The 14,078-nt window shown below is 39.1% G+C and overlaps 1 protein-coding gene across 1 annotated transcript in view; it reads left to right on the top strand.

Moving 5' to 3' along the window:
- The first annotated feature begins 5,845 nt into the window (after positions 1–5,845).
- LOC134679864 (solute carrier organic anion transporter family member 74D-like) overlaps positions 5,846–14,078 on the top strand; it is a 33,632-nt gene continuing 25,399 nt past the window's right edge. Inside the window, exons 1-2 of the mRNA XM_063538777.1 lie at positions 5,846–6,250; positions 6,346–7,073. Of these exons, the coding sequence (XP_063394847.1) occupies positions 6,246–6,250; positions 6,346–7,073 (733 nt within the window). The 5' untranslated portion in view covers positions 5,846–6,245. The remainder of the gene's footprint in view (positions 6,251–6,345; positions 7,074–14,078) is intronic.

The following is a 14,078-nucleotide window of genomic DNA, read 5'->3' as shown; positions in this document are numbered from 1 at the left end:
CTTAATAGTATATAGAATAAATTGGCAGTAGCTTAGAGCTTATCTGTTAACATTGGCAAGGCAGGGCCTTGTTCCGCAAATTAATTTCATAAGCTGGTATGATATAAGATTTGATTCTCTGTTGTAATATTACAGTATTGCTTGCAACATTTTTTTCCTTATTACCGGAACATCTGAAAATTATTTGGTATGAATACAATATTGAAACAAGTAATATTATTAACAAAGATAAGAATTGTATTTATCCTAGAAGTTGCTTCGTTCACAGAATATACCATATTACCAAAATAAACTGAACTACTTATTGTTTCTTTACAAAAATAGCCAGTAAGTAAGTATCTGATTACTGAATACGATGTATGAACGTATGCTTTCTGTCTGGCCCTCTTCTGCCGTTAAAACAGCTGGCGAAATGGTTCAAATATATATAAACTGCCAGATTAAGTATCTCACGGTTCATAGTTACATAACCTGTGACGTAAAGCAAGCGATTATCTATTTACTGAAGGACCTGTTCTAGAATCCGGTCCTAGGCACTCGAGGCCCAGACTGTATATCCATTCAGCTGAGGGCTAACGATTCGTGATTGTTTAGCATATTTACATTTCTAATTAGCTAGTGCTTTATGACTTAAATTCTGTTATATCGATCTAATCTTCTATTTTTAGGGTTCCGTACCCAAAGGGTAAAACGGGACCCTATTACTAAGACTTCGCTGTCCGTCCGTCCGTCCGTCCGTCCGTCTGTCACCAGGCTGTATCTCACGAACCGTGATAGCTAGACAGTTGAAATTTTCACAGATGATGTATTTCTGTTGCCGCTATAACAACAAATACTAAAAACAGAATAAAATAAAGATTTAAGTGGGGCTCCCATACAGCAAACGTGATTTTTGACCAAAGTTAAGCAACGTCGGGCGTGGTCAGTACTTGGATGGGTGACCGTTTTCTTTTTGCATTTTTTCCCCTTTTTTTGGCTTTATGGTACGGAACCCTTCGTGCGCGAGTCCGACTCGCACTTGCCCGGTTTTTTTTGTTATATGATCCCACTCTGAATTCTTCATTGTCAATTTACGCTTAACCTTACAAGGTATATGGCTGCGATGATTTAGGTATCTATATCGTTCTGAACATTATCGTTTAAATAATACAACAGTTTCAAGAATTGTATAAGCATATATAAATAAAACAATATTTTATTAAATTAAGTTTAGAAATTTCAGTGGACGTCTCGGTCAAAACAAAGTTTTAGAGCTGGTAAAAGATTAATAAAACCAAAGATGATATGCGTACGCTTCGCAGTCTTGACACCATGGGACCAGCGACCAGAGAGAAGGAGATAGAGAGGGAGAACCATATAGTACTTCAAAATGTACTATAATGGAGCAATTCGAAATACCGCTGTTTATGATTTATAGGCCATGATAGCCGATTGCAGTTTAACGTATAAAAGTTGCCTTCCTTTCCATGAATCAAGTTATCGATCTAGCTATTATTTCGCCATGACCTTCAAACTACTGTTTTCGTCTGAATTCGATTTTGTCATGAGGACTAGTTAGGTCATATACATTAAGTGTCACGTCAACAACATCATTTAATTCATTTCAAAGCATCACGCGTAAATAGTCAACATTCACTTGTTTAATAACTTTAACAGCTTCTATATACTCGTATCTGTGTTTAACACTGTTGCATCTTATTACATTTAATAGCTTTACTGTTTACCTTTTCAATGCTAAAGTTATCTTTATTACCTACGGATTTAAATTATGAGTTTGTTTTGTCCAGCTATATTTATCAATAATGATAATTGAAATGAGTCCATGTAATCTGTACAGCGAGTTTCAAAATTGCATGGCCAAGCACTTTTGCAGCTGGGTATACATTGCAACAAGTAAATGTAAATACATTTATGGCCTATGTGACCTATGTCCATCGTAATTAAGGTTGCATCTGGATCATAATGTTCAAAGATAGAATAAAACATCTTTTTATCATACGTTTAAATAACATATATCACGTACTTCAAAAATTATACGATCGTTGCGATGTTACGTCTATTTTGGTGCCATAAATAGAACACGAGAACTATATTACCGTGAACAGAAAACCTTGATATGACGAGAATGGTAAAAAAGAAGTCTGTCTATTTTAGGCGTGTCATCTGAGAATTTTGCTTTACGAAACTGATCTTTATGATTTAGGAGAGTAGTATGATTAACGCATTAACACTGTCAACTGATGGAATAAGTCGAGCTTGTACTTTTATCACCATTTTGGTCAGACACAAATTGCCAGATCAAATTAAATGTCCGTGGTGAAATTTATGTGATGTGATGAATTGATGATACTACATGAATAGCGCATAAAAGATTATTCTAAAAAAAAAACGTAAAATTGATATTTAATTTATTATAAAGGTGCTAACTGATCACTGAACCATGTTTTCTGGCGTTATTCATAAACGTCTGTCTAATCGAAGAAACCGATGATAAAAAGAGACAAAATTTAACAGAGGTTTGTAAGAGGTTGCTAAGTTTTATGAATAAGGGGGTTAGACTCTCTACGACACCTTGACACCTAATCCTACATCTTATATAGACATGACGGATGTCTCCCGACGCTTACTGTGGTACCTTGCTCTAGTTTTCTTTTCTTTTACACTTTTAATATGTTTCTTTAAATGTGACCATCTCCTATTTGGATCGCTCTCGTGCTTAAGGTCTGTGTGCCCGGTGAAGGGACGTATATAGGCTATATTTTTTTGTTATGACGTATAGTTTATCACAGCTCGGTTCTGAATGACAATATTTTAATTAGTTACGCCAAGTAGTCGACATTGGCTCGTGTTAATATGCCTCTTCTACTTACTCTTCTACTACCTAGGCGGTTTAATTCTTATTTTATTCCTTATTCAATAATATAATTTTAGCTTGAAAATAAATTTTCTAGTAAGTTAAATTATCGACTTTAACTGCCCCATTTGCGCTTCTTGGCTTAGTTTTAGGAGTATAAATGTGCATGTGGGGAAAAATTTGAAAATTTAATGGATATTTATATTTGAAACTTTCCGTTATTTTGCCCGTTCTTTCAAAAACCTTTCATCCCGACGGTTTCGAGTGCACGCTCCTCCTGAATGGTGTCTCAGCTAGAGTTAGACCGTAAAAAGTCTGCAGCGATTTTGATAGCCCACGCAGTGCAAGTGTCATTTTAAACGTCAAACTTCTATGAAATTATGACGTATAAATAACACTTCCACTGCGTGGGCTATCAAATCCGCTGCAGACTTTTATTAGTGCGACTATAGTTTAGTGTTATCGAAGAGCAGGCAGGAGTTTGCCTACTCGCCTTGACCGCGCACTATGTCCTCTCACTCAGGCCTCGAGATAACTTTGCACCTGGAGCTTGCCGCCTTATCTAATGTTCCTTGAGAACATTATTCTTGTAATACTTCTGAAAATGCTAAGTCTGATAAGTTGAAATTTACTAGGAAACCGAGTTTTCATTTGACACAATCAACATTTAATACCAAATTATCAATAGCATATATTATACGACATAGGTATTATAGGTACGAGTATTATCTTATGCCTTTAAACGAGTAATACTTGTTAATATTTATATCTATTATTTATATATTCGGGGTTATCGGAAACGGTTCTAACGATTTCGATGTGCTATATGGGGGTTTTCAGGGGCGAAAAATCGATCTATCTAGTTCTTCTCTCTGGGAAAACGAGCATTTTTGTACCCAAGTGGCCATACTAATTGTATAGAAAAATGGATAGGTAAGTACCTACCTATATAACATCATAAGTATGTTAGGGAGCCGACTGTACCAACCCGTCCAAAATATAGCTTAAAACTAAAAGTATTTGCCTGTGACATTTTAAGTGTAACACAGTCGTCATAATAAAATGTTATCCATCACAGCTTTGGTTGCTTTTTCCTGGAGCTGCCTTGATGTTTTTATTCATCTCTCGATCTCTGAAATATATCTACCGATGTCTGTCGCGTTTGATATGAATTACAAAGTGTATGTATGAGTCCTTGAGGCTACCGAAAACACTATATATAAAAATATATCCCTTTTATACAGAGTGAGGCCTCAATCGGGATACATTTAAATTATATGTGATATGGTTTTTGAATTGTAACCTTTTAACTTATTAATAAACTTATTGTACTAATAATGTTAGGTTCCAGCAGGCGTTACAATGACATTACAGCTCTCAAAAGGCCTCAACGTTTTTGTACGTGTCCGATCTAAATCCCCACGCAAGTCTATCAAAACCGCGATTTATAGGCTCGTAAAATCCTAAATGTTAGGTACCTAATATGAAAAGTGATGGATATGTGTGATATGCTATTTTTTAAATTTGGTTATCTCATTTTGATAAGCTAGATATTTTTATAATTTATGAAATTTTGTGTTTTTAATAATCCCTGCATTTCAAAGTAACTTGCTAATAATTATCATTCTGACCCGATCGTTTTGCTCACCTTGTATATTATGTATGTTTGACTTTTCGAGAGGTTTGACATGGGTTGACATTGATTTAAGTGGTCCTTTTTGGCAATTCCAAACTTTTGCAAGACCAGATCTTTCAGACATTCGTTTTATTCATACATGCTTATTTGAATATCTTTTTTATAGGTGTTCGAAAACAGTTTATTCAATTTATTCCGCTGGCGTGTCTATATAAAATTTATTGGGAGTGAATCGGTCAAGATTAAATAAACCGTCTTATTGTAGTTGTGTTAGTGGTCATGGACCATCGAAGACAAGTCTACTGACCAGTTACGCACCTTATTCCGTCGACATTAAAGTCTACTTTCGTAAAAAATTATTTAGTAGTACCTAATAATAGACTGGCTTTCATACATCGGTTGCAACATAGACGTGAGATCAATTTGCTGTGATGAGATCGAGATTGATATTGATTACGCTGAGGCTCGTATTATGTGCTCAGTCTTACTTTCTGACCGGTAAAATGAAAAGTTATAATCCCATAAATAAGGTAGACAAGGCAAGGCTCGATAAATGTAATAGTATGACCAAATCTTGCTTTAGATAGGTATAGGTGTACAGACCAAAAGTAACAAATAATTTATTTTATGTTTTCTTCAAAGCCGCTTTTATGACTTTGGCAGAATATCAAACGTATTTTTTGCCAAAAAGATATCTGTTTTGAGAACTGAAGACCAATTCGGCTTATTTTAATGATCACTATATGAGTTTCCTCGTCCACTCGCTATTCTTTTTGCTATAGAAAGTTTAATAAACGTTTGTCAAATGTCGCGACGTGGCGGCAAACCCCGTTGAATAGTGTCCTTGTCGAGATCGTGTCGCACAGGTCATCCATGATAAATGTCTAGGCGCAGTGCTAGCCACAACCTGCCGCGCTAGTCCGCGTCCCGTTATCAATGCAGCGATAGCGCGCGATAATCCGCCATTGCACAACTTTTGTATCTCGGCGTGCAGTTACCATTGCGCTTCATTAAGTATCGCTCGTAAAAAACGCGCACGCCACAGTATATAGATCGGTTTTTCTGTTGTTCGAGCTCTTATACTCGGCTCAGTGCTCAACACGGAGTCGCCGGTGGTCATCGCCCTGGTGAGTTTCGCAAGTCCTGTTATCTGTATGACTCGTTTCACATTAATATTCCACAGGAGCCGTAAATGCGAACTTAGCTAGCTTTACGATGGCTCGCCGTCAATGAAATTGTAATTCGGTGACAGTTAATTCAGCTAGAGAACATCCGTAACTTGACCCGATACGTGACGCACCGGACAAACAAAAAAACGCCCTTGTTTCCAATTCTACGTGTAAATTGTAAACCGATACGGGCTTAATGCTGAGGGACAAAGACATTCCGTAGACGAGACGAGAGGGAATCTTCTGTGAGGGCGGCGCGCAGACGGCTTTCATCGTATGTAAATACGTGTCCTGCAAAAAACGTATGGACGACAAATAAAAACCCCGCCCGTGTGGGGAGTAGGGCCGGGCGTCGCCGGGCGCACTCGCAGCCGCACTCTGCAGTTGCATTCGGCCGCGCCGACGCGCGCACGCAGCCTCCACCCTCGCCCTCACTATGCGCATGCTCGCACCACCCACGATCCTAGTTTTTGCAGTATTCCGTTAACCAGTAGAACTTCGCGTGCGATCCGTTTCCGCTCCGCCGATCGCGTAGATTAAGGGTTGCGGACCGCTCAATTGTGTCAGTCGCTCTTGAGTTGCGATTATGAAGTGAGTTAGCTCAACTAATTGGAGATAAGCGTGTCGCGCTTAACCTACCTTAAGTACTTATGTGCTCGTTCTGATATGTGCCTCTTTTGTCACAGGGCGAACGCGGTCGCTCCAGTACCAGCGGGCGGGGAGGCGAGCCCCGCGGGCCCGCCGGCCGAGGACGCCATGAGGGGAGTCGAAGGGACACCAGAGGAACAGGAAAAATTAGCGACAGGAAACAACAATGGCTCCCTGGACTGCAAACTGCCGCCCCAGCAGGCCGTCCCTCGCTCCGCCTTCCATTCCACACGAGTCTTCATGCTGGTTTTCCTGTCCGGTTGGGTGCTGCAGGGGATGTTCCTCACGTATTTCGTGAGCGTGACGACAACAGTTGAGAAACTTTTTAAGATCGAGTCGAAGACGACCGGGACGTTGCTGGCGGCGACGGAGATCGGCCAGATATGTACGGCGTTGTTTTTGACGTATCTGGCGGGGCGAGGGCACCGGCCGCGATGGATCGCGTGCATGATGCTGGTGCTGGCCGTGGGGGTGATCGGCTGCGTGCTACCCCACATGAAGTACGGGACGGAGCTGTTGGATGTCCACTTAGATTCCCACAGAGGCGGGGCAGCTCCGGTCTGTTCGAACGGAACGACGAACAATAGCTCGTGTGACGCCGCGCACGTGCAGAGTACCGCGAACCGCGCGTCGATGACGGCGGTGGTGATCCCGTGGCTGTTCGTGTGCCTGCTGGTCGTGGGCGTGGGACAGACGGGCATCGCTACGTTGGGGATCCCCTATGTCGACGACAACGTCGGCAGCCGACAGTCGCCACTCTACATGGGTAAGTGTTTATTTTGATACCTTAAGTGACTTTTTAAAGACAAAGGGATAGATGGCGACATGGCTAAATGTTGGAATCCAGAAATATAGTGACCTCTTTTTACTGGCTCCTCTACATTATGGGCCAACGCCGGCCACTCCAAGGGACGCAGCCATGCGGTAGAATGAGATAGCAATATCACTTGCTCTCTCTAACGCATAAATGCGTCCCTTGGAGTGGCCCTTTGGCCCATCGTGTAGAGGAGCCATACCACTAGCCCTCCCAACTGGGAAAGTCCAGCATTACTTTCAAATTTTCAAAGGGCTCCTATATTGGTCTTGGCCTCCTAATTTCAGTGATTGGTGGCGAGCTTCACAACCCGCCGCCATTCTTCCATGCATTTACCTATTAAAAATTTAACGTGAAAGTCTAGTAAACGTGTATGTTCAATTTATCAGAGTTTAACTTAGTCTTTTTGATATTACTTGTATAAAATTATTTAAGGTATTTAATTTATCTTAAATAAAGAAAAGACTCATATCTACACAATATAAAACAAAAAACAATGTTATGCCCGTTGAAAATGCTTAGTGGCCTGGGTTCGAGGAAAAATTCAAACCTAATTATACACAACATAATCATAATGCCTTGTTATACCGTGCAGCAGACGTTTAAAAAAGTCGTAAAACAAACAACTGAACATGCCCATGAGAAATATAATTATACCTAAAGTAAGCCAATGACTCCTCCGAATTTCCATAATACGGCTGGTGCAATAAATAAAATCAATTCGCCCGCACCGCGATCGTTAAGATAGCGTCATAATGAATTGTTAACTGCAATTGAGATCCATTGGCGCTCGCACGAAAGCTCAGTGCGTTGCACTCGATGCAGGAATCGATTAAGATCGTTTCAATCGATTGTTACCGATGAAAATCGCATAAAGGTGAATAAATCAGGCGCGCACCGCCCACGCCGCCCGCCCTCCGAGTTGCGTAGGTAATTAACCGGTGCGTAAAATGCGGTTTGTTGCTATTGTATTCCGAGTGTAAACCTACAATATAGTTACAAAATACTAGTGCATTTACAAAAGGTGAATCTTAGTGCAGGTGGTTTCGGATCTTATTTGCAAACTATCTATACTGTCGTAGACTGCTACTGCTAATGCCAATGCTGGCAAGACAATGACGCTGTAAACCTATTAAGGTTTGCTGAAAAGATCAGATTGGTGATAGCTGTTGCGCTAAAGCAGCGGTCGGCAACCTTTTAGCAACCAAGGGCCACATAGCAGTTAACGAAGTGGACGCGGGCCACACTTTGTTAATATTTATGACTTTATCAGACATTGTCGTTTGTCAATATTACATACAAAAAAACATACAAAAGCCAGGGAGGCTCGCGGGCCGCTGGTGCCGACCGCTGCGCTTAAGTATTTTTTATAAAATCACAGAAGTATTATAAGTCTTTTGTTTCTTCTAAACGTCCCTGTTTTCAAATGCATTTTTTTTTGTTTAATGCTCTCTTTAAATAGTAGGTACTAGAGAATATTGTTTTAATAACTCGTCTCTCTTATTTTTTGTTGGAAACACGAGTACCTAAATGTGACTGCTTATAGACATCAGATAAAGGATTGCTACAAAAAAACTAATATATTTTGCAAAGATACACCTTTTTGTTAATACAGTCGACGAATTCATTTGTAGATCTTATTACAATGTAATAAGATATACCAAAAGTTTAGTTTAGTATGCTGTTGTACATTTGTTGTGTCTGCGCAGAAATTGTGGCGCACGCGAGCTAGTGTAAGCCGATACGATACGACTTGCACTATACAGCAGTGAAACAACTTTTTAATCTTTTTATATACGAATTCCTGAGGTCAAAACTTATGCTGAACAGGAGTCTGCAAGCTAAATAGAAATCTGAAAGTTTGTGCGCAAACAGAATCTTTCACCCTAAGATGTATAATATAATGTCTGCAGTCTTCAATAATTTTTGGGTCTTCAAAACGAAGCTCAGTGCGATATTTGTGACTTTATGTTGTATTCTGTCAATGGATTCAAAAAAACCTCATCAATCCTTTTTTTTTACACCAAAACTGGTTATTTTATAACTCGACAAAAATGTCCGAATGGTCCATTTAACGATAGATGGTGCTCTCTAGGAAACTTTGGCCCAATTATAAGTATCTTCTTTATTGTTGCGTCAGATTTGAAACACTTTGCTTCAGTAGGCATATCTATGAAGTCAAGCCTACTTTGCTTCAGTAGGCATATCTATGAAGTCAAGCCTTTCTTTTATTGTAGTCCGTTAGACGTTTGACGTCCAAAGATTCTTGGCAAATTATTTGAGTGCTGCCTCTTTGCCCCTTACTTTGCGTCTGTGTTTCTTCGTTAAGATCTTTTTTTTTCTGTTGAAAAAAGGAACATTGTACAGAATTAACTGGTGTTCTACTGCGGTTGGCTCTCTTTCTCAAAATATTTCGGACCCCTGTAGTAAAGCTATCGTTCAGCTTGGGCGATAATGCATACCCGCAGACATAACACCGATTTGTTCAAAACAGTACAAGTTCCATACAACTTGTATGATAACCGTTTTTCACCAGCTACGGTTTATTTATAACACAAAATGCATGTGCTTGTACGAGCGTCCGACTCGCCCTTGTACCATTTACTAGCTGATAGCGCAGGATATCGGTGCATTGATAACTGAGTGCATTCTTTCATAAGAGTGTAGTAGGTTAATGCTTCAACTGCTCCATTTGTCTCAGAATAGGTTAAGTGGAGCAGTTGAATGTATTAAACGGTGCTTTGTTTAGTCATCAACTCATTATTTAATGGTTTAGGACATTTAGTTTGCGCGGATGTCTCAAAACATACCTATATACATACCTATTTAAGCGCCAATCTCTATTCTTGAATAAATTTTGCTTTTCGCGTCACAATTTTAATTATTTTATGGTCCAACGTCCAACTTCACCATTTTGTGATCGTATTTTCAATCAGATCCTTAGAACTACGTATCAAATGCCACGTATTTTCCACCTAATTGTTGTTTTTCTATTCAAGTAGACATACCGTATCTGTATTCATTTATCATCAGAAACACACCCATGACTTCATCATCATCATCATCTCAGCCATAAGACGTCCACTGCTGAACATAGGCCTCCCCCTTGGACCTCCATTCGTACCGGTTGGAAGCCACCCGCATCCAGCGTCTTCCGGCGGCTTTAACAAGGTCGTCCGTCCATCTTGTGGGTGGACGTCCTACGCTGCGTTTGCTAGTCCGTGGTCTCCACTCGAGCACTTTTCGACCCCATCGGCCATCTTCTCTGCGCGCAATGTGGCCTGCCCATTGCCACTTCAGCTTGCTAATCCGGTGAGCTATGTCGGTGACTTTAGTTCGTCTACGGATCTCCTCATTTCTGATTCGATCACGCAGAGAAACTCCGAGCATAGCCCTCTCCATAGCTCGTTGAGCGACTTTGAATTTTGAGATGAGGCCGATAGTGAAAGACCACGTTTCGGAGCCGTAAGTCATCGCTGGTAACACACATTGATTAAAGACTTTCGTCTTGAGGCACTGAGGTATGTCGGACGAAAAGACATTACGTAGTACCCATGACTTGCTATTAATTAATTGTAGTAACTTGACTTGATCTCTAACTATATCAAGGTTCAGCTATATACTTGTTAAACTTTATCATTCGGAAAATGTTTAGTAGTCAGATTTTTCCTAATGAAAACCACGTGTAATCTCGATTAAAGGGCGAATGGACGAAATAAATATCTAAATATACAAATTATTAAAAACATTTTAATCAGTTGCATAACTTTGCTCTCGATCGCTAATTCGAATATCAATTTGTGGTAACGATTGTTGACCTGAATTGGATACTGGACGTCCCCGATAGGACTATTATATCTGCGATATAATAGCACAGAATTCAGGTCAAATGAATTTCCATTAATAAGACGAGCAGGAAAAATATTCAGTAAACCACAGGCGATCACGTCGTGGCCAGAAGCTTTTGCAATCTTGGTTGGGATTGGGACACGGACAGTGGATAGCAAAAATAGCTATTTAAGTGGAAACACGTCAAAATGATCTGAATGAAAGTCTATTTTCAAAAGTATGCAGTTCAATTTGAAGTATTTGAAAATAGCTATTTAAGTGGAAACACGTCAAAATAATCTGAATGAAAGTCTCTTTTCAAAAGTATGCAGTTCAATTTGAAGTATTTGAAAATTGTTTTTTGTGAAATTGTATTTGAAATAAATATTTCGTTCTGTTACACTATAGCAGCAAATCACACGATTGTGTATAATTCACAGTGTGTTGTTCCGATCATATCGGTAACAACAATAATGCCTACGTTCCCATTTTCCCTAGCGTCTATACATGACCAGTCTGCATTATCAACTCCCGTCACGAGTCTAACCACCTATTGCATCACAGAAAATAGGCCGTGTAGGAAGCCACGTGCTCCATCCAATTGAAATGCAATAAAATTAAGAAGTAAAAGGTGCAGCTCTATTTCAGTAGCGCATCTGTGCCACTGGGCCGCCGTCTGACAATTTGAGCTTGTTGTCGCAGTTGTAACTACCAGGTTAACTTTGCCTTCGCTAGGAGAGCTAGATGGCCGGGAACTGTAGGGAATCCTTTAGGGAATTGACAGTTCCAATTTTGAATAACGAATTGGTTAAGTTTGTCGTAACGCTCTGAAGTTACCGATGCGTTTGGACCACTAGTTCTTGTAAAAGGAACCGAAATTTATGTCAGCGTATTTTGGTAACGATCTTTTTGTGACGTTGAAATGTTAATTTTGTTAGATTTATTATCTGTTTGTGTTTTGTAATTTACAATATACATATTTGTAACCTCCGCTGAGTGTCGTAGAAATGAATAATTCTTAACGCAATCTTGGCTGTCTTGTCAGGTCACGGTAACTACTTTTTAAACTTAAAAAAATCCAAGTAAACATCCAGGTTGTTATATGTATTAATTTAAATTTCAATATAAATTATATTTGTCCTTATATATCTCACAGAATTTTACTTTGTTCATTCCATTGTCAAACGTTACTCTTCGGAAACGTTAATATTCTCTCGGGATTTCAAGAGCGAAGTCTGTTATGTTAACCAAATTCCCGGTTTCTGTAATATCGGGCAGTGGGCCGGATTTCTTAATGCGTTGGACACGCGTGACAGGACGTGGCATCTCCGCGCTTGTTAGGGGGGCTTAAAATACATTCGTTTCCTTGATCAACTTGGGAAATGGAAGATTTGTCTAATTTGGGAGCAAAAAAGAATATAAGAGTTTGAGTGAAGACTCAAACTATCTTTATAACATCCACGCTTTCCGGTCTACCTTATCTCTTCTCAATGAAAAAACAAATTGATGAAAAAGGAAAAATCTACCTGACAGTGGCATGTAAGTATTCACTCTTATTATCTCTCTGTTGATCTAACATATTTGCGCTTAAGGAAAACTTAAGGAATAATAGTCGGTGATATGAAGATATCAAACCTTCGTTTCGCCGAAGATATAGTTATTTTTGTTCCTTCTACAAACTACACCTAGAGCATTAGCTCTAACTCTAAGATCTGAACAAAGCAGGTTGGACTTCAAATGAATCGTGCACAGATTGAAGTCCAACAGCGAGAAAAAACACGTGATATATTTATGACATCACATATTTCTATGCAACGCATGCCGCTACGTGCTCCACGTTTTGCAACGAGTACCTACAGCTATCATGTTGCACTATCATTAGTTGGCATAGGTCAGTTTCTACACGAGTAGATTACAATCATTTCGCTGATTAAACAAATGACGAATCCATACATTCGCTTATCAAGTGATTTTGATTATTTTTGCACAAATTATTCTTTAAATTTGGACTTTGGTTATTAATCATTTGACATTGCAACAAGGCAACCAAATAAAAAGTTTAATAGATAATTACGTGTTATAAGCATAATGTTAATACAAAATATTCAGGTCGTATTTGCATTAAGAAGATAATGGTAGTTAAGTGGTAAGGATTGCGAAACTTCTAATGTTGTGACCCGTGTTGAACCCAAAAAGTCAAAATAACATTACTCATTATGTGCGCACTATTCGGTGAATTATGAATATGCGTTTAGAGACCGGTTTTCGGTCTTCACGTTTACAAGAATTGATAAAATCTAAAGAGGATAAGTAAAAAACCTAACCTAACTATCGATGTTTTGAAAAACGTCCGAATTTTCATTTGTTGAGATGGATATCAGACATTTTTCTGGAGAAAAAAAAGCGTCCGGGTAAAAGAGTAGGTACTTATTTGGTAAAAAATCTATAACATCAGACAAAAGATCTCTGGAACATCAATATAGGTACACATTTCTCATTTTTCATCAATAGATATGGTTGACCCTTTTTTCTTAGGCTAGTTTTACTGAGGTTGTTTCTTTCCTTCAGTTCTGGGATGGTCAACGGTCATTCAGTTCTGGGATGCATTCTCAGCAAGTCATAGGATCAGTCCATAGGCACCTGGTGTAACAATTTCTGTAAACGTCTGCAAAGACGTGTATGTGTATGCTTAGAAATGAGCTAAACACATTCACAATTGTTTTAGATATCACACAGCGCTTATTCAGGTGTTTCTGACTTCCTTGGGATTAGTCACGCCCACAACAAAGTTCAGTGAACCGCCGATTATATATGTCGCACAATAAATAATAATTGCAGTTGGCTAACGACCTCAACATTCAACATTAAGGATGAATTTTAAGAAATTGTTATTTAATTGCATACACTGTTAATCTTAACCCGATTATGCCGAAATATATTTCAGGCGCCTTTTATTATAAAACCAATTACTTAAATTAGTATAGGCTTTGTGGTAAACAACTCATTTAAATTGGATTAACGTATCATATTGGGTGGCCGTACCTACACAGAGGCATTGTGAAAGCGGGGAGTGGGAAATTTTTTTAGTCTAATATTTCATGTGTCCAATATGTTCGGGGTGATTTTTCG

Source organism: Cydia fagiglandana, chromosome 3 (assembly GCF_963556715.1).
Source record: "Cydia fagiglandana chromosome 3, ilCydFagi1.1, whole genome shotgun sequence".
NCBI lineage: Eukaryota > Metazoa > Arthropoda > Insecta > Lepidoptera > Tortricidae > Cydia > Cydia fagiglandana.
Note: the sequence above shows the minus strand (reverse complement) of the source record. Positions and strands in the feature narration are given on the sequence as shown.